Raw genomic sequence first — 23,964 nt, 5'->3', positions numbered from 1 at the left:
AGATGGGTCTATTCACCACTACTCTCATATCATCTGCCACGCTCTGGCTGGTTTTCCCTGCAACCCTCCCATATTTCCCTGTCCCAGATTTTGGGCTCAGATTCACCTGTAGCTCACTGTTACACCTATAGGAATGTGCCCAGACTTTATGATCAGCTCTAAGATGTGAGACAGGAGCTTTTCAGGACAGAGTCTTTGTCAATTCTCTTCCTTCAGAAAATGTCTGGCTTCCCTGTGGACTGTTTGTTAAATGGGACTTCATTTACTTTATTTCCTGGTTACCTGAACTTGCTTTTTGCAGAAATTGTTGTGAATTGTAACTGCTCGTCTGTAACTAAGCCATTTTAATGATTGCTGCTTTTTACTGCTGACATGTTGTTTTATACCTTAAAAGTAATTTTGACCTGGGAAATAGTGCAACATTTATTTTATTAAAAACAAACATACATCTTACCAGATAATTAATAATATAAAATCTGTCATATTCTCTATTTTTGGCATTGATTCTGCGATGCTGCTTCTTTCTCATGTGATCCTTGAGTGTATTCTTATCTCGAAATATTTTTTCACAGTATAAGCACTGCAAACTAAAGGGGAAAAAACAAATGGCTATGAAAGCAATACTATAAGCAATCAGCCAGTTACTTTAGCAGACAAAGCATGATGAGAAATAGTAGTCTCAAAATGTGGACTTACCAGAAAATTATATTTAAAGAACCCCCAAGGAAAACAGTTATTTGAGGTGTATACAAAGACATATTGGACATAAACATACAAAATCAGATCAATGTTGTTAAACGTTTGTCTGGTTTTATAGCATTTATGCGATTGCTGATTTATTGGAATTGGCCATCTCAGTTACACAGCTATCATTACTTTAAGTACTTTTCTGTATTACATCCTTGTGTAGTATTTAAGTTGTACAGCTCAGAACAGGGGACCAAGGAGGAAAAATACACTCAGAGGGAAATGCTGTGAAATTGATATTTTTAATTTAGAAGAGATCTATTTCAAAGCTTAAAACCACTAGAAGCTCAACAGGCAGAACTACTTAGCTTTAGCTACTGGCATTATTCAGTCTGGGACAGGAATGACCTTCCATGCTGAAACTGCAGACAGACTTAGTATGTAAAGAGTATTACTAAAAAGGCTGCTTATTATAAGAGTGTTATACTGTGGAAGAACATCAAGAAGTTCAGTAATACAAACTGTAGATATCTTTGGGCTGAATGACTCTCCTTAGCATTAAAAGAGGGCCAAGTGAAAATATCCTATGTAACAGTCTATTTCTATTGCCTGAGTAGGAATCACAATGAAATTCTATAGTCCTATAAGATTCAAAGAATTTTCTTTCTTTCATTTGTATGCCACCTTTCTCCCAAAGTGGGACTGGAGAGAGCTCTCAAAGAGAACTGATTAAAAGAACTTAACTATAAACCCTCAAAAACAATTAAAAAATCATTGCATCAACAGTATAAAATCATTTAAAAGACAAGTTAAAAAAATAAATTAAAACACACATTCCAGTAAGTAGCCTCCCTGCTTACACATTAAAAGCCTGCTTAAATAAAAAGGTCTTTGCCTGCCAAGGAATGACAGCAGGAAGAGGGCCATCTTAGCCTATCATGGAAGGGAATTTCAGAAGGTGGGCCACAGAGAAGGCTCTCTCTTATGTCCAAACCAAATAAGCCTATGTCAGTGGTGGGACCGAGAGAAAGTCCTCCCTTGTAGATCTTAAAACCCTGACAGGTTTGTATGGGGAAGTATGGTCTTTCAGATAGTCTAAAAAAAGAACATACAGTAACTAGATAAATGCAACAAGAAGAATGTAACTAATTTTCATCTGTAGTGTATACATATGTACATGCTTACACTCAGTTATTTGCAGGTTGCCCTAACTAGAGAATGATTACATCTGGAGAGCCCTGCCAACTTTGCCAGACCTAGATTTGTCCCTTTACCTATGCAACTAACCTACAATACATTTACCTTCCTTTTGTAGCCTAAAGCACAAAGACCTTTTATCTTTCTTACTCAGTTACCAAATGCTCTTTGAAAAGATATAAAATGTAATTTTCTATTAACTGAGATCAATTACATCTAGTTCTTTTTCCATGGATCAAGTTCTTACACAAATGAAGACCCTTACACACTACACAATTATGAATAATAGAGTGCCAAAATCAGAAGCCATGGACGGAAGGGGTGTAAGAATAACTCCTCACTGTTGATCAGTTACATCACTATAAACTGGAGAATGGCAGCAGCTGGGTTCTCCATGGCCAAAGAAATTCAAGAACCAAAGGTCAGCAGGAAAGGTTATGATCCCAGTTTTTTGGGATAAGGAAGGTATTTTGGTGACTATCTACAGAAGGGTAGATACATTTGCTGCCCCTCACTCCTGGAATCTCCTTCCCCCACGAACATGGCTCATCACTTCTTTAACTAGTTTCAAAACTGAGTTGAAGACCATCCTGTTCAGAGAAGCATTCCCAGGCATTGTGTGACTATTATTTGCTATTTGACGTTTTTAATTTGTTGCCTGTTCTACTGAACCCTTTCCTGTATTGTTATGTATTATTTATATGTATTATGCCATTATTTCTTAGATTGTACGTCATGGGCAGGTTTACCTTTATCTATTTTATTGTTTGTATTTACAGCGCTGTGCAAATCTACAGCGCTATATAAATAAAGCATAATAATAATAATAATAATAATAATAATAATAATAATGGACAAACAATGCAGAATACTAGTGTAACTTGATGTGCTGATTAAAGGAGACATGGAAAGAAAAATGGTGAGGAAAGCTGTGGAAAGATGTTCTCTCTTTGCAGGACAGTGCAATGGCTTGCAGGGCTGGCAAGATGATGCATGTTTTGAAGAATTTGGGATCTGAATGCAAAGACCATCCACCCTACTAAGTATTTCCTTTTTTTGAAAGGAAGGAACTTTTTTAATGACTTAAAGTTGATAGCAGTAGCAGAGCAGTATTTCAGTGACCAAACATCTGGATTTTTTTTTTTTTTAAGAATGGTTAAACAAACATGAATTACAATATGCCAAATGCATTGAACTTTGGGGTAAATCTATGGAATAGCATGTACATTTATTATTATTCAGTTATTTGAAAACCCCTGAACCTGGGTGGTTTTCATTTGCATTTGCTGGGTTTTGATTTTAGTGTTTTTCAGGACTGGTAGCCAAACTTTGCTAACCGTAAGGATTTCTTCTTTCCTGTTGACGTTGTTTGTGAAGTGCTTGTGGATTTTCAATGGCTTCCCTGTGCATTCTGACCCGATAGGACCATGCAAACAAACAATGGATCTCTAATTAAACAGACACAAATCCTTTTTCACAGCCTCCCACCCTGAGGCCTTGCCATTCAACAGCAGAACAATACACAGATTAATATGGAAATAATTCCTCCCAATCCAGGGTAACACTGTGTGTGTGTGTGTGTGTGTGTGTGTACCTACACACACACACACACTTCACTCACTTCCACGCCAGCATTCTCTGAAGATGCCAGTCACAGATGCTGGCAAAATGTTAGAAACAAACTCTTCTAGAACATAGCCAAAAAAACCCCTCCCCCCCAAAAAATGACAAAGGGAAGGTCTTTGGAAATAAGGAGGATGCAAAGTTTGGCAAAGCAGGGGAATGTACGGTGTTGGTTTTGGCTGGCTGGGAGAAAGGGTGAGGAGGAGCGGGGTAAAAAGGTTGTCCTTGTTAAGCAGCATATACAAAGTCGCAAATGGTCAAAACTGCAAATCTAAAATCTGTGAATGTGGCAGGCTGGCTGTACAAATTGATTCATTATACTCTAGTCAGGAAAGCTTCATACACTCTTCGAAACCCACTTACTTTTAAGCATCATAAATCCAATATAGAAACACAAACCACAATATAATTTAACTAACATCACAGATACCAAGCTGGTGTGTGCAACGAAAGCTTAAAATTTATCTCTGACTTGCACTATTTTCAGGGTCGTTACTGGGTACAAAGACTTCAGCTGGATGATAATTAGAATAAGGTCCACCTATGTCAATGTCTCATCTCCTCATAGTCTGGCTCCTCTTCCCCAGAGTCCTTTTCCTCTGTTGCTACAAATAATCTTCCTTTCTATTCCAGCAAGTCTCTAGGAAGCTGCTCATGGTACAAACCTGTTTCTTAGAATGACAGCAAAATGGCTGAAAGACAATAACCCAGGATACTCATGTACCTGTCAAGTTTCTTCTGTATAAGATCCAAAAACTCCTTACAGTTTACAATGTTGTCTGGCAGTCCAATATTGAATGCATGATCATTTGCCATATGATTAAGGAGGACTGACCTGCAAAAATTTTCAAAAGAATTAGATACTTCCTTCAAGGCATTTTAAAGGCAGCTTGAAACTTGTGCTTTCTGAGAAAGGCTAGTGTTGAAAATCAGGCGCATTATTAAAATTATTGTGGTTTTCCCCTTGGCCAATGTGTCTCTGTTCACTGCAAAGACTGTCATGTGGAGAGGAAGAAAGCCCAAAGTGTGTGTCTGAAGGTTCTCTAAATACTCAGAATTGTATGAATAGGACATTAAACACTATCAACACATATGTTAAGCCACTACACTTTTATTTTGCTGCTAGAAATTATTTGCTTTTGACTGAGGGAAATGCTAGTTTCAGACCTATAAAACCAAATAATAAGTAAACAGCAATGTTTAGCCTTCTACCAGCAAAAGCTGTCTTGGGCCACTGTAGGAGCAAATGTACTGTTTCCCAGGATACTCACTGCCACCTCATTGTAGCATATCAAGACACCCCAAAACTGATTATGATAGATATTTTAATTGTTCATCAGGGTGCCACTTCAGATTTCAGCAAGGAGACAAAGATTTTGGTAGAGGCAGGAAGACATACTTTCAGTTTGTAGTAAAACAATAGCCATAGTAATAACATAAGACAGGACACATTTTTTTAAGGCTAAGAACCCTGGCATGCAAAGATAAGTTCCAAAGTTGATTTTATAAAACAGGGGAGGACAACTTGCAAAGACTGGGGATGGCATTTGCTGAATGCAGGGAAAAGGAGAGGAAAGGGGAGGATTAAGAGTTGAGATTCAGTGTGATGGAGTGGCAGTCCTTGTATAGTAGTATGTCCAGAAATTGCCTTAAGGCAAAATGATAATCCAATAGAAATTTACAACATTATACATGGTATGGAGGAAAATCTCTCCCTCTCCGTGTCTCATAACTCCTTATATGTTAAAAGCTGAGACCGTAAATTTGAGCAATGAAAACATAAAAGCACCTTTACTACACACCATGTAACTAAATGTATAGAATTCCCTGCCATAAACCTTGGATTAAAGGCAAGTTCTAGTTTCAGATGCTACCAAAAAGCAACTTAGTGCCTTTAGATGTTTTGGACTATGAATCCTGTAATCCTGGATTTTTGGAGACAGTACTGTTCTGATAAGAACTGTCTTTTAAAATTTCTGCTTCCCTATACGTGCTTTAGCTATTTACTGGGCAGGTGTCAAGAAGAACAGAAGATACATATTGCACATATACATTGCTTATGCTTTGTCAATGGCTTGTATTTGGCGAGACTTTATTAGCTTCGTCTAACCTGGAACCCTCTAGATGTATTGGACTACAACCCTTATCATCTCCAGACAGCAGGACCATACTGGCTGGGAATGACATGCGCTCTAGTCCCATGTATTTAGAGGATAACAGTTCATGGAATCCCAGTCTAAATGGTTTCCTCCAGCTTAACTATAGGGTAATCCAAGTCAATTCAAATTAGGTATAAAAACTGATTCAGTTATGTTACCACAAATTATTCTATAACACTTCTCCTGTATCTACAGATTTGTGATGTTAGAATGTATGAAAATAAGATCATTCAGTACCAACCTGTTACCAGTAAATTCTTTGTCACAGAACATACATGTACCACGAAAGTTTGCATCATATCTTTCATGCTGTTGTTGTTCCAGAATCTCTCTCTATTGAATAGGAAGGTGGGGGAAAGATATGTTGTTATCACAAAGAAACTACAAAGCTTTGTAGAAAATTATTCCCATTAAGTTTAATAGTCACAATTTATTTACACAATATAGCAAGCTAAAAAGACAGTTGGAAACCTCAGTTTACAATGAATGAGAAATATGCTAGTCTATGCTGCAAAGTGGAATGGTAAAAAAAAAAATCACCCCAAACATAGGTGCTTTGCGTTCTCTGCTTCATTTCTTTCCCAATCAACTAGAGGGGGAGAAATCCAAGATTTATTTTAGGTTTCTTTCTCTGGCTTGTTGGGAGAGAAACAACCCACAGAAGAAAAAGCACACATATCTGGAGGACACAATAAAGAAACAATTCACTTGCATGCTGATTGTCACTAGTGCACCAAGATTCTTTGGTTTGCAACCATGGCCACTATTTTTCAAGTTAATGAACAACAGGGGAAACAGGCTTATGAGTATTTTGAAAACGCTACCTTCTTTCCTATTACTAATTTTAAATATTCTGATTGCATGGAGGAAGACTAATAACAAAACAGAAAGATTTAAAGGCAGATCTAACCAAGGACAGTTTTAATATAATGGGGAAAATGTGTTTTCTCCAAAACAAGGCCATTACAGTAGTAAAAAAAAATGTATGACATAAAAGAAAAAAATCTAGATGACTTGGTCCATAAAAAGCATAACATGCTTTCTGCAGATAAGTCAACATGATTGTTAAGGACTCCTGAATTTGTGTGAATAAATGTACTTCTTTTGGAAAAAAATTAATAATATAGATTTAAAGCTTACAGCAAAAATATATATATTTTATCACTTATTCCCAACAGATCTCCTACAGTATTTTAAAAAAGATCATATTTCCATGTCTGTTTCTGGGGATTTTCTCTTCCAATTTAAATAAAAGCTGCATTTTTACTGCTGAGTGCTTCTAATATGCAGCTCCATATTGCTTCAGGCAAGTGAAGTGAGAAAGAGAGAGTCTAGGGGGTATCCTTTCCACAAGAGAAACTGAAGCAAGAAATCATTTATATTTTACACTTAAGTAACAAGAGAGGGCTTGAAGTGAGAAAATGGGAGCTGCAAAGATATTTAGTTTCCTTGTCACCATAAAGAGATGAATGGAATGAGAATTGTAGAGCACTTATGACTGAGAATTGCTTTGGACATAAATAATTATATATTCTACACTAGGGGGGAAATCCAGTTGTTTTGTGGCCCAGGGCTATTGAGCATGCCCTCCTTTTTTTTAAAGGCCCTTGGTATCTGTTCTCTCTCACACATTGTTAAGCACTTTGGCAGGAAACAGGTAGATAATTAAAGCACACCCGTGTTGCTGCTACGGCTTTTGCTCTCCTTCCATGTGTGCTAGGCATTCTGTCTTCCAGTGGAGGAGAATAAAGACTTAGCCTTTGGGGACCTCTTTTGTTGTTTTATTAGAATCTCAGCAGCATATACAAAATGGTGGTTCAGAGGGAGGAGCCCTCTTGTTCCCCATATGCCATAGATTGGGATGGCCTGCATGTACCAAATTACACCTAAATTATTGCAGATTAGGAATGCTAAGAGTTTAAATCACCCCTGACAATGGTTACTGGTAAACAACTAGGAACTGGAATCCATTGCTGACATACTGAAAGGATTGCAAAAATCTGTCAGCACTTCCCAATCTACTTTATGCCCAACCCTACTCTGAAATTAAAACAGCACTGATGGTTGATCTCTTCTGGTAGGCCTGTCCAGATGATTTTTAAAACTGCAAATTTTAAACAATGAATTTTAAAAGTAGATTATTTTAATACGCATGTATCTTGTCTGTTCTTTTAAACTGATGCATGTATTAACTGAAGTTGTGTTTTAACTGATACATATTTGTTGGTCTGTTTTTGTTCCCTGCTTGGGGAGAAGAGGGTAAGAAATAATAGTAGTTGTAGTAGTGGTAGTAAAAATAATGATGATGATGATGTTCTATTAGCCCCATCCATTTTATTCTGACAACCTCAGTTTCTTTTCAAAGAAGGTGGATAACCTACTGGATAACAGGCTATTCTTGCCAGTTCTAAGTATCTGCAAAAAAGTGAGGAACTGGTATATACAAAAGAAGAAACACCATGGAGTTTTCTTAATACCCATCAGTTCTGCCATAATTTCATCACAAAAAGTTTATGTGATTAGTTCAAAAAAGCACTTGGTTATAGATTGGATCCTAATGCCATTTCAAGGTTGTCTTTGTGCCAGAATCACAACAAGGTTTACAGGTTTGCTCATGAACTGTCCCTGAATGGTGCTCTTCCCATTCCATTGCAAGTCATAAAGTGACAGACTCTAAGGAAAATACATTCACACAGGTGTTCAAAGAGAGCAAGGAGACTTCTTTGTTGAACTTCATCTAGTTCTAGATCTTCTTCCTTCAAAGGGAAGTTCTGTTGTTTGATGGAGAACCTCTACTGATAAGCACCTGCAAGCTGCCTCTGTGAATGTTAAATTGATAGATTGCAGCAATTCCTCTTTTGTAGAAGAGTAGAGAATGGGACATAACATCTCGAGGCTACCCAGCAAGCCTACTACTAGGATCCCATCTATAACCAAGTGCTTTTTATTCCTCCTCCTCCTCACTACTACTGTTACTATGGAAGACCATAGCTGGGTTGAGAACGAGTGGCCTAAGAGCAGTATGAAGCCTGTGTGTGCACATGTGCACCTAAGGGCCCCCCAGCACTCTCCTCAACGTAGCCAGGATATAAAAAAGAGAGAATTCAGGAAAATGGAGAATCATAACCCACAGAGACCTCTAGGAAGCAAAATCACATCTTACCAGTCTCTGCTGCTGGAGCTTCTCCCTTAGTGCTCTATCTTCAGGTAAAGCATCACATAAAAGAAAATAATTGTCCTGGACCTCTGTTAGAAGATTACAGAATAAATATTCATTACTTGTGTACATATACTACAACCCTCTATTATGCTTCATTTTATTTATATTTTAGGTCCATATTATAATCCTGGACAGTTGAAATAAGGGCATTATAATGTTTAAGGGGATTGTTTAAAAATCTGCTAGCTAAATTAACATTAAAGCAGATAGAAATAATGAAAAGAGAGACACAGCCAAATATGGTGCTAGCAGATTTCCTGCATACCTTCCACTTCAGATCTTTTACTGCTGAAGTATGAGGAAAGACTTAGGGAGCTGGGTATGTTTAGCCTGGAGAAGAGACAGTTAAGGGGTGATATGATAGCCCTGTTTAAGAATTTGAAGGGGTGTTACACTGAAGATGGAGCAAGTTTGTTTTCTGCTGCTCCAGAGACTAGAAAACAGAACAATGGATGCAAGCTACAGGAAAAGAGATCCCAGCTCAACATTATGAGAAACTTCCTGACAGTAAGAGCTGTCCAACAGTGGAACACACTCCCTCAGAGAGTGGTGGAGTCTCCTTTTTGGAGGTCTTTAAGCAGAGGCTGGATGGCCATCTGTTAGGGATGCTTTGATTGTGAGTTCCTGTGTGGCAGGAAGGGTTGGACTGGATGGCCTTTGTGGTCTCTTCCAACTCTCTGATTCTAGCTATATAGTCTCTGTATATTTAACATACTTCTGTGCATTGTTTATAAATTGTTCCCACTTCCCACTATGGAACAGTGCTTTGGGGAAAAAGGATCAATATACTTGTTGAAATGGACCTAACAATACACAGATAGATAGATAGGCTGAACTATTCCTATCACTGTAATCTGCTGCACATATAGAGCAGGGATGGAGACTGTTTCTCCTCTGAAGAGCTAATTTATTATTATTATTATTATTATTATTATTATTATTATTATTAACCTTTATTTATGAAGCGCTGTAAATTTACACAGCGCTGTACATGCAATCTTTTTAGTTAGACGGTTCCCTGCCCTCGGGCTTACAATCTAAAAAGACATGACACAGAAGGAGAAGGGAGTGGTGGAGGGAAAGGGTAAGAGGTCCAGCAGTTCCTCTCTACCTCCAAGGCCTGGACCAAGGCAGATGGACAGGAGGGAGGGCTTGGCTTCAAAATGGAAGGTTAATCTTCATCCAGGGAAAATACATACTCTCAAGTAGGATAATACATATACAATACATAGCAATACAGGAACTGGTTCAATAAACAGGCAACAAAAGAACATCAGATAGTAAGCGACAATTATGCAATGCCTGGGAAGGCTTCTCTGAACAGGATGGTTTTTAACTCCGTTTTGAAGCTAGTTAAAGAAGTGATGGCTCTTGCTTGTGGGGGAAGAAGGTCCAGGAGTGAGGGGCAGCAAGTGAAAAGGGGCGAATCCGGGATGGGGCAGAGGAAATCCTGGGATGAGACAGGAATGACTTCACCGGAAGTCATTATGAGCTTGAAACTGATGGCACCAAAGTCAATTAGTATTGCATCTGAAGAAGTGGGTTTATACTCATGAGAAAAAAAAAACAGTCTTAAGGTGCGGTAACATTTCCTTTTTTTCTATTCTTTTCTTTCTCCTTCTTTCTCTTTTTTATGCTGAAAGAGACTAACATAGTTATTTCTTTTAAAACCAGTTAGTAGTGGGTGCAACTTGCTTTACTATAGGACTGCACAGAATGAAATGCTGTTTTCTTGGAAAATTAACTCTCAGTGGTTTAACTGCCGATCAAAGAAAATAACATTTCCAAGATCAGTATGCAAAGGGATCTAGTAGCACCTTTGAGAATAATGGAAAGAAATAAGTTGGTAGCATGAGCTTTCATAGACTTGAGCCTATATCCTCAGATGCATTTCCAAGGTCTGTTTACTTTTCTCTTTCACACACATGTGTATGTTCATGCACACACAAGAAACAGAAGAAGAACTTCTTCTTAAAGGAGCAACCTTCAGAGCAAGAGTTGGGCTGCAGGATGTAGAAAGATGGATGATGCTGAAGCTTGCACACCATCCCCAGGCCACATACACAGGAACTAGAATCAAATCAAAATAATTCAATTTAAGCATATGTTATATGGGTCCTTCAAGTTCAGGAATGCAGGGAATTTGTGTAGGGACAGGGGAGGAGATGATCAGTTTTACAAATATCTGTTACTGGGACATTAAGAGTAGCTGGAAACTAAACTGATTAATCTTATCTCTCTAAGCAGTTACTTACTTACTTACTTTGCAGTAGCAGCTGTTACTGTATATCCACTTTCTAGGCTTACAGGCAAATTAAGCAAAGCATCTTGGCAATGTGAGAAACTGTATAGTTAAAGCAGAGGGCTCCCCACCCCCTGCAGCATTTCACTATTTATAATCCCTCTTCCTTTGACCAACTATTATCTTTTTCAGGATGTTCCTCTGATTTTTATGTTCAAGGAGAATTAGAGGAAAAGAAAAATAGTGAAAAATATGGAGTAGATGATACAGCTGCCATTTTGCCCAGTTGACTTGATTTGGCTTGAATTCTGGTTAGTATAACAGTGCTATTAGCTGGGCTAAATCACCCATATTTTATTTATAAATGACAACAAAGATATATATCTGCACTATACAGCTTTAATTGCCATAGCTCCACCTTAAGAATTCAGGGGATTTGCAATGTGGTGAGGTATTTAAAAGGTACCAAAGTATTTTGAGAAGAAAGGAATTGAGGCTTAAATCAGTTCAATTTTATAATAAAGACAGAACTCTGGGTATTTTGGGAACTGTTATAAACTAATGCAGAGAATTCAAAGTACATCTAACTACAAATGCCAGGATTCCTCAAGATATAGCCATGACAAAGAACAGGCATATCTCAAATTGGCGAAACAGACAGCCAATTTGGGATGGCTTTTAGGCTGGATCGGGGCTGCGGAAACAGATGTACAGCCCCAATCCAGCCAGCTTTCACTCCAAACAGGAGCGGGAAAAACCAGTTCTTATCTGTTTTTGTTCCTATTGGGGTGGAAAGAAGACAACCCACTAGAGCTGGCTTTTCGCCAGCTCTGGGGCGAGTGGCGTCTAAATGCCATGCTCCTAAGCTGAATTGAAGCCGGATGGCGTGTAATTGCCAGTGTGACTTCGGTCTGGCTTGGGGGCATGGCACATCTAAATGCCACGTCCACAAGCTGGCATAGAGCCAGAGTTTTGGGGCCATCTGTTTCAGGCCCCAAGTCTCTAACAGTTAAGCTCCTTTTGTTGAAGTCTTTTTGTCTCTTTCTCTCCTTGTCCTCTGCCTAGCTAGAAGACATTTTAGCAGCACCAGCACTGAGGTAAAGGGCAGTTGAAAAAATCAAGGACTTTGGCAGTTAGACTGCAGCAGTGTGTCTGCAGTAAACACTGCAATACAGCTTAAACTGTGAAAGAATACACTCCTACTGCAGCTATGTGTGCTTGCCAGAAAAGGCAAGGTAAACTGCAGTTGCCTCCAGAATCCCTTACTGAGTTTATGTGAACAGCAAAACAGAGAGAAAGGAGATAAGCCTGCCTCACTAACTTCCTCTAGCATATATGTTTTAAAAAGCAGAGATGGAAAAATTGAAATCATAACTGGCGGCTGGTGCTGGTGAAATAAAAAAAATAATCCCTGGATGCGCTTTTAGAATAAAACTTCAAATTGTCTGTAGATGGTTCACAATGTTCTTGTTTACTTGTGCAACACTTACCTGACCAGGTTGTTTCATTTCACATTTACATATTATTTTAAATAAAAAGCTGCTAAAGTATGTTAAATGTTCTTATTTGTGGTGTAGGATTCTATCCCTATTCTTCCCATACTATTTCTGCCTATGGTACCAAATTTGCTGCTAAAGAGGTAATGCCCAGGAATACATCTAGTTTATTAATACAAGTACATATACTTCTGATATGAAATGGACAACTGTAAAGTGTAAACATACCTTTATAAGATTTGCGATAAGAAGCAAAACCTGAGTCACTATTCCATTTGACTGTTATACAAGAAATAAAACTGCTAATGGCTTTCAATGAGTTTAGTCAAGGAATGAAGTCTGTGAATCACATCTCGGGGTGGGGGGGGTCTTAACATTTTAAACTGTACAATAATCCATTAATCCCTGTATTATGGTAGTCATGCTGGCTGGAGGATTCTTGTTGTGGTCCAAAACAATAATGTTCCCAAGTTCTTGCTTTTGAGCATACAAAGAACTTTTATTACATAAGCTTAGTAATCCTTACTGTAAACCTAATCAGATCAGTATGATTATTTCCATTTCACAAACGTGTATGAGGCTATGCATAGCCATGGTTTGGTAATTTTAGATGCCTCAAGAATGATTCCAATCTTTGTGGAATCTCCACTCCTGGGAAAGCTATACATGTTGATTATCTGTATCTCCTGCATCTACTGAAGGCACAAAAGCAATGTGAGGACAAAAGGGGGTTAAAAAGGTGTAATAGGTGTGTTCAAAACATCTTTGACTGCTGGGTGTACATTCCTGCATCACACACAAAGTTGCTAAGAAAACCAAATATTCTGTTTCCTTTCTATAAAGCCTCTGACTATAAAAATGGTATATGTGTGCACAATCTTTTCATGACCCAACACAAAATTAAAAAACTATTGATACAAACAAAACATAATCAAAGCATATTTCTGTTCAAAAAACAAAAGTTTGTAAATAAGCAAATAATTTATGAAACTGGCTGCTTGGATTCTAGGTACTAGAATACAGCAACCCTAAGAATGATGCAAGGGGAGGGGAACTCTTGTTAGGGAAGGATAGGGAGGACAGTGAAGAGAAGGGAAGGCTGACTGAGGATGGGAGGGAGGGAGGAAGAAAAGAACAGAAAGGAATAAAACAGAGTTGGGGAGAGGAGATAAAACAGGAGGAAAGAGAGAAAACACAGGAGATAAAATTGTCTTCTATCCCTGGCAAACTGGTATGAAATAAATTATACTGGGGAAGTCAAACAGCAATACAATGTCAGTGGGATAGCAGATTTGAATCCAAGCAAACGTGAGTACTTTTGCCAATTTTGGGCAAAACAGTTGCAATGGCTGGTGACTAATGGAGATAAATCTCTGGCTATGGATGATGAAATTTATAAAAAAAATCTTTTTATAGAAACCACAAAAATGTAAAAATATACATACACACTCATAAGCTTTGTCTTTAACTGAAAAGGTAATACTATACTCTTAACTTAATTTGCAATGGTTGGTGAAAGATGCAGATAAATCTGTCAATGGATGATGGCACATAGCACCTAGAAACTACAAAAATTAAAAGATGCCTGTAGATAGTTTAACCCTATTATTATCTAACAATGTTAACACCGTCCTCTTAGCTTCATGCGAACTTTATTCAAAGGAAATCAAAGTATGGAATATAAGCCCACAAACTGAGCATTTCAGCATGTGACACAGTTGAGTATCAAGTCAAGGGTGAGGAAAGTGTGATCCTCCAGCAATGGCAATTATCAACAGCTAGCTGCAGTTCACACAATAAAATGAGACATGTTTCCTAGCTTCACATTAAAAAAATCCAAAATCATCAATTTGGTGGTTTAATGGCAGTAAGGTTCTTATATCCTGCATTATAGGTTGTATTACACAGGTCACATTACCTGGAAGCGCTTCAGAATTTGTTCTTATCACACAACAGAAGTCTGTAACTGGTTGCTCTGCAAATTTTTCCTTCCAGTACAGTGCATATCTTGATAGAGGGGAGAAAGTTACACTGTAAGCATTTATTACAAAACATTTCCAAACTGTTGCTATTTCCTTACATTTTTGTATACAATACCCATAGTAGCATTTGGATACTTCAATCACACATTAATAGTAGAGTACTGATATTTTGAGGAGGCTGGTTTTCAAGTTACATGACATTTCTATTTAGCTGGAAACATCTCTCCAGCACAAAGTCACAAATTGGAAATCCATTACCAAGCAATTTTTTTAAAAAAAAAGTCAACCTTATATGAAGAAACCAGACACAATGACTAGTGTTTGCTTTTAAACATGCCAAACTGATGCTACTGAATAAGCTAACATTTTTTTTAAAGTAAGGATTTCATTTGCCCTATTTTTTCCTTCTTATTACTTTGCTTTAAAACTTGATATTATGAGACATAAATGGATGCTTTGTGCATGCTTAAGACACTTAAAAACGTATATTGCTTGAATGCTGAGACTACTTAGGAGTTTAATTATCCAACTGACAGTAAAATGTGTTGTCCCAACAAAGCATATATCAAGCCATTCAGCAAAAGCCAGCCCTGTGGCATAGAATCATACACTACCATATGACATTTCTGTTAAAGAGGTCACCGTCTGGATCTGTATACATTAGAACTGCAATTTGGCAAGAAAAGGAATGCAGTAATGAAATCCTAATTGGAACAGCCCTAGTGAGATGACTTGCAAGGCAGACATAGAAATGAATCTATTAGAGAGCTTGAAAACTGCAGTCCCACTAGTCAATCCATGTGTTTTAGGAACCTAGTTAGCACCTTGTGATTTGACTGCAAGCAGAGAAGTCCCAGAATGCACTTTGCTCAAGCTGTCTTACAAATGACATCAAGACTCATTGCAAGAACAGAACAAAAAACTGGAAAGCACATATTCACAGTAGAAGAGTAAAATGAAATGGAGTCCCACATGCTGTGTGACGATCCAAAAAGTGAGGGCTCCTGACTCTCATGAGCCAGACCATGAAGAAGCTGGTAGAGCTGGACAATGGAGTCCTGGCTCCCAGCTATCCAGAAACATCAAGGACTACAAATCCCAGCTGAGCTGTGAGTAAATTAGGAAGATGTACTAGTCAGTGGCATTAGATTTTTGGTTTGTTTTATTGGTTTGGCTAAAATGATTGTACTCTAACTCAAATTTTGTCTTTGTGCCTGGAGGACAAGTTGGTCCTTCATGTAGTGATATCCTTTTGCTCTAGAACTCCTTTCATTAGAATAAAGTTTTTCTTTAAAGTACACATGTCAAAAGTGAATACAGGAATTTCAAATCATAGAACCTCAGAGTTGGAAGGTACTACAAGGGTCATCTAGTCCAACTCCCTGCCATGCAGAAATAAACAATTAAAGCACTCTTGAAAGATGACTGTCCAACCTCTGATTAAAGACCTCTAAAGACAGAAAGTCCATCAGCTCTCAAGGCAATCTCTTCCACTGTCAAACAGCTTTTCCACTGTAATAAAGAAAGGTCTTCCGAATGTTCGGGTGGAATCTCTTTTCTTGTAATTTGAATCCACTGGTTTATGTTCTAGTTTCTTGGAACAACAGAAAACAGAACTTGCTCTATATTTTACATAACATCATCTCAAATATTTAATTATTTAAATATGTGTTTTTGTAAACCACTGTGATCTGCAAGGAATAGCGGTCTAGAAATAAAATTTCATTCATTTCATTCATTCAAATATAGCTATCATGTTACACCCTCTTCTTTTCTCCAAGCTAAACATACTCGGTTCCCTAAATTGTTATTTATAAGAGTTGATTCTACACCATTGATCGTCTTAGTTGCCCTTCTCTGAATGTGTTCCTGCTTGTTGATATCCTTCTTGAACTATGGTACTCAAAACTGTACGTAACATCTCAGTTGAGGTCTGACCAAAGCAGTACAAGGTCTCCTTCTCTCGCACAATCTGCCCTGTACACACAGGCTCTCTGGGAAATGTTTGTTCCACCTGTCCAGGACTAGAACGGCAACCATTTTCCAGAGGACCTTTTCATCTGCTGCCCCCAGTCTGTGGAATGACCTGAAGGAAGAGATGTGACAGCTGACTGCATTTAAAATTTAAAATCTCTTATCAAATTTAAATCTTAACATTTTTATAGCACTATATTTTAACTGTTTTACGTGTTGTTAATTGTATTTTAATGTGCTGTATCCTGTCTTGAGTGTTAAGAGGAGGTGGGGAATAATAATAATAATAGTTATGGCTGATGAAATTTGCAGTTCAACATATGTAGGGCCACAGGTTACAGTACTTCCTTCTGCCATTTCTACCTGCTCTTAAAAATCTTGTCAATTCTTGATTTTTTGGCCCATTGTCCCCCGCCCTGTACCATCCTCCCTCTCGTACTGCGACTGAACTCCATTATCTTTTTCTATGCTCTCTAATTTCTGAGACTTTTGGGGAAAACATCAATATGTCTGGGTTAGTTTTGCTCCCCTGCAATTTGTGCTTTTTTTCCTTCTCATTTGCTATTCATCTGCCCCTACCATACTCCTACTCCACTGCAATTCACACTTACTGCAACAATCCTTGGAATTCAAATATGTTTTGCCCTTTGCCATCCCGTCCTTACATTTTGCCTGGGAATATCCTTCCTGCTCCAGTGATAAAGTTTGGAGCTATCCTACATTATCTCTCTAGCTTTTTCATTCTTCCTGAAATGCTTGTTTCATAACCTTCAGGTCCTTCATGCCAATGTGTCATTATCTCAGGATAAGATCTCCTCCTGTGTCCCTGCCACTTACCTGTTTGATCCTGCTCCCTTCCTGGCTTTAGGTTTCACCTTCCATTTTCATGCTCTACCCTTCACAAAAGTGTTATGATTTCCCTCTGGTTCTGGCTCTTTTCTGCTCTGTTTAAACATGCTACAATCTCCCCAATAATCAAAACTCCTTCCCTTCACCAGTCCTCAGCCTTTATCTAACTGATGGTGGGTGGCTGAGTGACCAAAGGAGCTTTTTTACGAATTGTTTGATGCTCACAGAAAACCTTTCTGGGCAGTGTACTGGCTGCAGACAGAAATCTCATAGCAAGATTTCTGGTATTTGCTGAAAGAGGCTTGCTGAAGGAGGTTAGAGATCTCCAAGGGTATTATGTGAACAAAGCCATGTGAGCTCAATTGTGACCTCTTCATCAAATCATGGTTACAACATAGAATCATAGAGTTGGAAGATACATCAAGGGCAATCTAGTCCAACCCTCTGCCATGCAGGAACTCACAATGAAAGTACCCCCCCACAGATGGCCATTCAGCCTCTGTTTAAAACCCTCCAGAGACAGAGACACCATCACTCTCTGAGTGAGTGTTTTCCACTGTTGAACAGATCTTACTGTCAGGAAGTTCTTCCTAATGTTGAGGTGGAATCCTGTAGTTTTCCTGTAGTTTGAATCCATTGCCCCATGCCCTAGTCTCTGGAGCAGCAGAATACAGTACAAGCTTGCTCCATCCTCAATATGACATCCCTTCAAATATCATATCACCTCTTAACTTTCTCTGTTCCAAGTTAAACATATCCAGTTCCCCAAGCTGCTCCTCATAAGGCATGGTTTCCAGACCCTTCACCATTTTGATTGCCCTCCTCTGGACATGCTCCAGCTTGTCAATGTCTTTATTGAATTGTGGTACCCAGAACTGGACACGGTATTTCAGGTGAGGCCTGACCAAAGCAGAATAGAGTGGTATTATTACTTCCCCATTGAAGCAGGCTAGAATCGCATTGGCTTTTTTTAGCTGCTGCACCACACTGTGATGCCAAAAGACTTCTCAGTAGTTCATGGATATTCTTGGAGCAACATTTCTAAAACAACATGTCCATACAAGCTGCCCCTCATTTCTTACTGTATATACTCATTTGTAAGCCGAAAAATGTATGTCTCAAAATTGACCCCAAAATCCCAGATCGATTTATTTATAGGTTGTTTGGTAATGTGATAGCAGATCTTTCAGATTTCCCCATGCGGTGGGGAGAGCAGTTTCTTTCTCTCTTGAGCCAAGCAGAAAGAGTCCTGGGTGATTGATTGCAGTTAAAAAAACAGAGTCCCTCTCCTGCCCACTCTGCAGCTGTCTGGGGAGTGAAGGCTGAAACAAAGCCTGAAACACTGAAGCAAAAATGCTCAATTAGGAGTCCCTCTTGCCGCACAAACACATACACACACTGAAGGAGCCTCCAAGGTTTACCCTTAACTTATACACAGGTCATGGCAAAATCCATAATTTTGGCTCCAAAACCTGCCCTCAACTTATACATGAGGTCGACTTATACTCAAGCATATGCAGTAATCCAAGCCTCTCCAGCCTAACACCATTGAGGTTTGACTACAACTTTCATTGCCCTGTCAATGGCTGTGCTGACTGTGGATGATGAAAGTTGCAGTCAATCAGTTTGGAAGGCTATGGTTACAGCTGAATGTCAATAAAATCTGTACAGGTGTGGGCAACTTTGGTGAGTGTGGGAGCCAGTTTTCTATCTTAGAAACCCTCTGGGGGCCACAGAACTGTCAAAAATGGTAAAAGAAATAAAAGTCAACCTCTGGGTTGAAAAAGGGTTCTAATGGTAAACCACCCTTGGGAGGTCAACCCTTGATTTATATATATTTGCTAATGGTGCACTGCAATGGATCACTGCACTGCTATTCCTGACCACTTCCAATGGTTCAGTTCTGGATCTCCACTTGGATTTCTCATTGCTATCTCAAAATCAGTATACCCAGTATATCCTCTCAAGCCTTTGTCCCTTGAGCCCTTTCCAGTTCCATTAGCAACATGACCATTCACCCTGCTTTTACTTTATCATTGAGCCCCTCTTCCTTTGCTTCCCATATTCAGCATGTTGCATAATGTATGCAGTTCATGACATTCAGCCAAGACAGACACAGAATTCTGATTCCCTCTTTTTAGAGGAAAAAAAGTCTTAAGAAAAAAACATGTAAGTACCTCGATTTGAGGCCCTATACAGTTTCTCTAAGAAGTTGGGGGAAAATTTTTTTTTTGGACTACTACTTCCCAAACACTCTAGTGAGCATTACAGGATTTGTCCAATCAAGGAACTCTTCCAACTTTTGGTTTTTCTCAGGTCATCTCTTGCAAAGCAGTATGTCTACATGCAGCTGGTTTGCCGCAGTTGCAATACATACTCTAAGCAATACTTAGCTGGTCACTAAGTATCATCCACAGATGGTATATAATAAAAGGACAAGTTGGTGAGTTTTAGTCTGCACACATTTTTATGTTACAGCCATGGAAAACAAGAAGGATTGGCTCTGAGCAATGAACTTTCATCAGTGTTGTCAGTGGTAAAAGAATCGTAGACATATTTTTACATATATCAAATGTGACCCTGATGCATGGTAAACAATTTGTTCAGGGGAGAGCTTGATCGCTGCCATCAGAAGCAAGAAATACTTAACCAGGGGGAAAGAAGTTTTACAGATACCAGGCTTGAAAAATAGTAACAAATAGAACATATGGGTAGACTGGAACACAAGCTATAGTATATGCAATTGCTAAGCAACAGTATTTCATGCTTTGAATTAGCCTTGTCTATTCAAGAAACCAAGAGCACTTTATGAAATAGCACATGGCTATGGAGCAGAAGGATTGGTTTATTTGACACAGACTGCACTAGTTTCCAGTAACTCATTCTGAAACCTTTTTTTTGCAGTGTGCAATTAACACTGGGACCAATATATTTACCAAAGAACAAGTTCACATAAGCATGACTCTCACTTGATGACTACAAAATGCATAAATTCTTAAGAGCAGAAAGTTCAGCAGTGAGTCGTCAAGACCTGAGTGTATCATGGGGAACTCAGAGAGATAATCTAAATGGCATTCCTGAAAGAGGGAGATAACACAATACTCTTCTTTCTAGAAGTACATTTCATTCTGTAGACTGCTGCCATCATGGAAGTATGAATCTGCCCAAGGAGACAGAAATGTTTTAGAATCTTCATTCAACAGGTTTAGTAGTACTGTAGTAGTGGTAGTAGCAGCAGCAGCAGCAGCAGAAGACAATTATTGTAACTGCTAGAATTTCAAAACAAAATAGGCAAACATGTCAAAATCTATTGTGGATATTCTCAGTGCTTGTTCTACAGTGGCTATTTATGCAGCAAAATCTTATTCATGCAACAGTCCTTTAGGAAATAAACTTGGTCATTTTAAAAATCTGCCTGTGATTTGAGTCTTTGACGCCTGATTACAGCTCCCCAAGAACTGTTTCATTTTCTGCGGCCAATACTACTTTTGTACAATGATTCATTGCTCTCTCTCTTGCTCTTTGGGATAAATTTACACATTTATTTACTCCTGCAGAAAATTCTTGGCTTCTTTCTGCAGTATTGGGGTCCTGCTCTCATATCTGCTGCAAGAATAGCTACCAAACCTGCCCTTTGTACCTACATAATTTCCACTTAACTATAATTGTGAACCTAGCCTGCTCCAAGTGCTTCTGAACCTGGGTTTCAGCTATCCCTGCCAGCATGGATCATGTATCTGAGGCTGTAGGCTCAAGTCTATGAAAGCATATGCTACCAGCTTCTTTCTGTTAGTTTCAAAGATGCAATAAGATCCCTTTCCACACTCTGATTTTCCACACTAACATGGCTATGTCTTTGAATTCTACCAGTATGGATCATGTTGAGGGATTCAGGAACTGTAATTCAAAAACATCTGGAGATTCACAGACTGGGAAAGAAATATTATATTCACTCTGATTAACTCTTGTTGTCTTGTTCCTTGACACTGCAACTGTCATCCAGGGTTCAGCAACAACAGAACATTAAAGAACCCTCTCAATTCTTAGTGGCTCCCTAGATAGACAGACACATACAGATACAGTAGGATCTCCATATTCAACAGTCTTAAAATTCATGGTTTTGATTATTCATGAGGTCAAGGCTGCTACCCTGGGCATTCCCCCCCCCCTCCCGCTGGGCTTGTCTCAGGAGAAAAACCCTGGGAGCAAACTCTGTTTCTTTTCTGGCTAGCTAGCCAACAACTTGGCTGGGAAAGGGAGGAGGAGCCTCCATCCCTCCAGGATCTGTTCCCTGCCCCATTGTCCCTGGACTGTCCAAAGGGAGAGCGATGGGGTAGGCAAAGGGAGGAGGAGGATCCATCCCCCCACATCCCTTTGCTTGGCCCCATCTCTCCCTGGGCTGTCCAAAGGGAGGGCAATTGAGCAGGCTAAGGGAGGAGGAGGATCCACCCCCCCCCCCCGACTGCTTCCCAAGCTGATTGCTGCCTGAGCAGCCCAGGTAGCAATCCAGCTGAGAAAGAGACTTGGGGGGATGGAGGCTCCTCTTCTCTTTCCGTGCCCCATCGCCCCCTGGGGAAGGAAGCGATTGGGCTGGGAAAGAAGCAGGGAGCCAGTTAAAGGGATGGGGGAAAAGGAGCGTGGGCTCCTGCTCCTCTTTCCCCACCCATCCCTTCCTTTAACTGGCTTCTGATTGGGGGTGATTAATGATTTTTCCACATTCGTGGTGGTCTCATTCCCCTAAACCCCATGAATATGGAGGGAGGACTGTATCAGCAAAAACGATGTCCTTGGTGCTAAAACATGGCATCTTTTGAGTTAGGTTGTGTTATCTAATTTTAATCAAGCAGAATAATAGCATACCTCCTGAAATCTGCAACCAGCTTGACGTCTGCTATGACAAGTTTGTGCTCTATAATCATGTGCTTTAGAAGCTGGTTTTGTTCTGATATGGGTGAATATTCTTCACAGCATAGACAAGGCACAGATGGAGATCCTTCTACAGTAGAAATGCCACCTGGGTTTTCTGGCAGAGAGAGTGGCTCCAAAATGTAGTCTTTATGCCCTGAAGGAGATAAATATACATATATGAATAAGACAGGTATTGATTCTATCAAATTGCAAGGAAAAGAAGGTTGAGATAATGTTGTTTCTAACATAAAAAGAAACATATTTATCAGCAATACTGTCAAATGTTTCTTTGTGGACCAACAACACTCCTTGTAGTAATAGGGAATCAGTATGGTAGTGGACAGAAGTGACTAAACCTAGCTAGTTTGGACTGGTACATTCCAGTTATGTTTTATGTTTGATATGCGTCCAGGCACTACTTATAGGTTTCTATATAGACCGCTTGCATATGAATTATGCAGTTCATCTTACTTAGATGGTAAAGAAAGATGTACTGTATCATGCAGGTATATAAATACTTGAAAAGGAATGCTTCTGTATTATCCTAACAATTGGCAATTATTATTTTACAGGATGAACGTATACCCAAGCTACATACCAAGACTAAATTGAATAGCTAGTCCAAGTAAATCCGTTACATTACTTGCAGAATGGAAATTTAACTTTTGATTCAGTGGACCTATTTACTCCAGTGGGGACTAGAACATTTTAGGGCTAGGCTCAAAATGATTACACGTTGTAAAGTCGAAGGCTTTCATGGCCGGCATCCATAGTTTTTTGTGGGTTTTTTGGGCTATGTGGCCATGTTCTAGCAGAGTTTCTTTCTGATGTTTCGCCAGCAGATGCATCATAGAAAACTTGTTATTTTGCATGGAAAGGGTCACATATTTAATTGTGGGAATGCTTTATTTAAATCTTGTAAATTACTTATCACCAGATATAACTGAGAAAGATCTATACCTGAAAATCTAGGAAGCTGCTACCATCAGTAAAGACGATATGAACTATAAGGAGGAATACTCCAACCTTGCACAAGGCACGGAATTCCTCTATTCTATTTCAGATGTTGCCCAGGAGAAAACAGTGAGTTGCTTCTGGAGGCAATGGTAGTGGTGTGATGGACAAAAACATACATTACAGGTAGTGCTGGCCCTACCATTTGGTTAAGTTAGGCTACTGTTTCAGGGAGCAGATGCTAAGGAAAAACACTGTCATACTTTAAGTAAGATGAACTGCCATTGCAGCTTGCTTCTGAACATGGAATAGGAGCAGGACAACATTCTATTCTTTGCCTGAGATAGCAAAATCTCTTGGGCTGGCACTGACTGCAGCATTCCTTCAGACAAGACTTGGAATTATATATAAACATCTCCTTCACTAATCCTCAGGAACATGCAAAATCAGTTTGGAAGCACAAAAGTGATATTAGTTGATGTTGCATTTTATGAAGTACACTTGTGCCACCACATTTGCGGATTTGATTACTCACTGATTTTATTAATATGGAATACCTAGGACCTAGGTCCTCCAGTGCAACTCTGTGGACAACTTTAACCAAAAGTTGCTCTAAAGGGCCTAAAGATTCCTAGAGAGAACACTTCACTAGGCATTTGTAGCTTCTCCAGCA

The 23,964-nt window shown here is 39.1% G+C and overlaps 1 protein-coding gene across 2 annotated transcripts in view; it reads right to left on the bottom strand.

Annotated features, from left to right (window-relative positions):
- ZNF277 (zinc finger protein 277) overlaps window positions 1-23,964 on the bottom strand; it is a 56,010-nt gene that overhangs the window by 15,060 nt on the left and 16,986 nt on the right. For both annotated transcript variants that reach the window (XM_089524309.1, XM_089524310.1), the window contains exons 2-7: window positions 22,290-22,491; window positions 14,543-14,631; window positions 8,830-8,912; window positions 5,908-5,999; window positions 4,232-4,342; window positions 455-587 (exon numbers count right to left, since the gene is read on the bottom strand). In XM_089524309.1, the coding sequence (XP_089380435.1) occupies window positions 455-587; window positions 4,232-4,342; window positions 5,908-5,999; window positions 8,830-8,912; window positions 14,543-14,631; window positions 22,290-22,491 (710 nt within the window). The remainder of the gene's footprint in view (window positions 1-454; window positions 588-4,231; window positions 4,343-5,907; window positions 6,000-8,829; window positions 8,913-14,542; window positions 14,632-22,289; window positions 22,492-23,964) is intronic.

The sequence above is a fragment of the Sceloporus occidentalis genome, unplaced genomic scaffold (genome assembly GCF_023333645.1).
Source record: "Sceloporus occidentalis isolate IW3139 unplaced genomic scaffold, rSceOcc1.0.p SCAF_5, whole genome shotgun sequence".
Lineage (NCBI taxonomy): Eukaryota > Metazoa > Chordata > Lepidosauria > Squamata > Phrynosomatidae > Sceloporus > Sceloporus occidentalis.
Note: the sequence above shows the minus strand (reverse complement) of the source record. Positions and strands in the feature narration are given on the sequence as shown.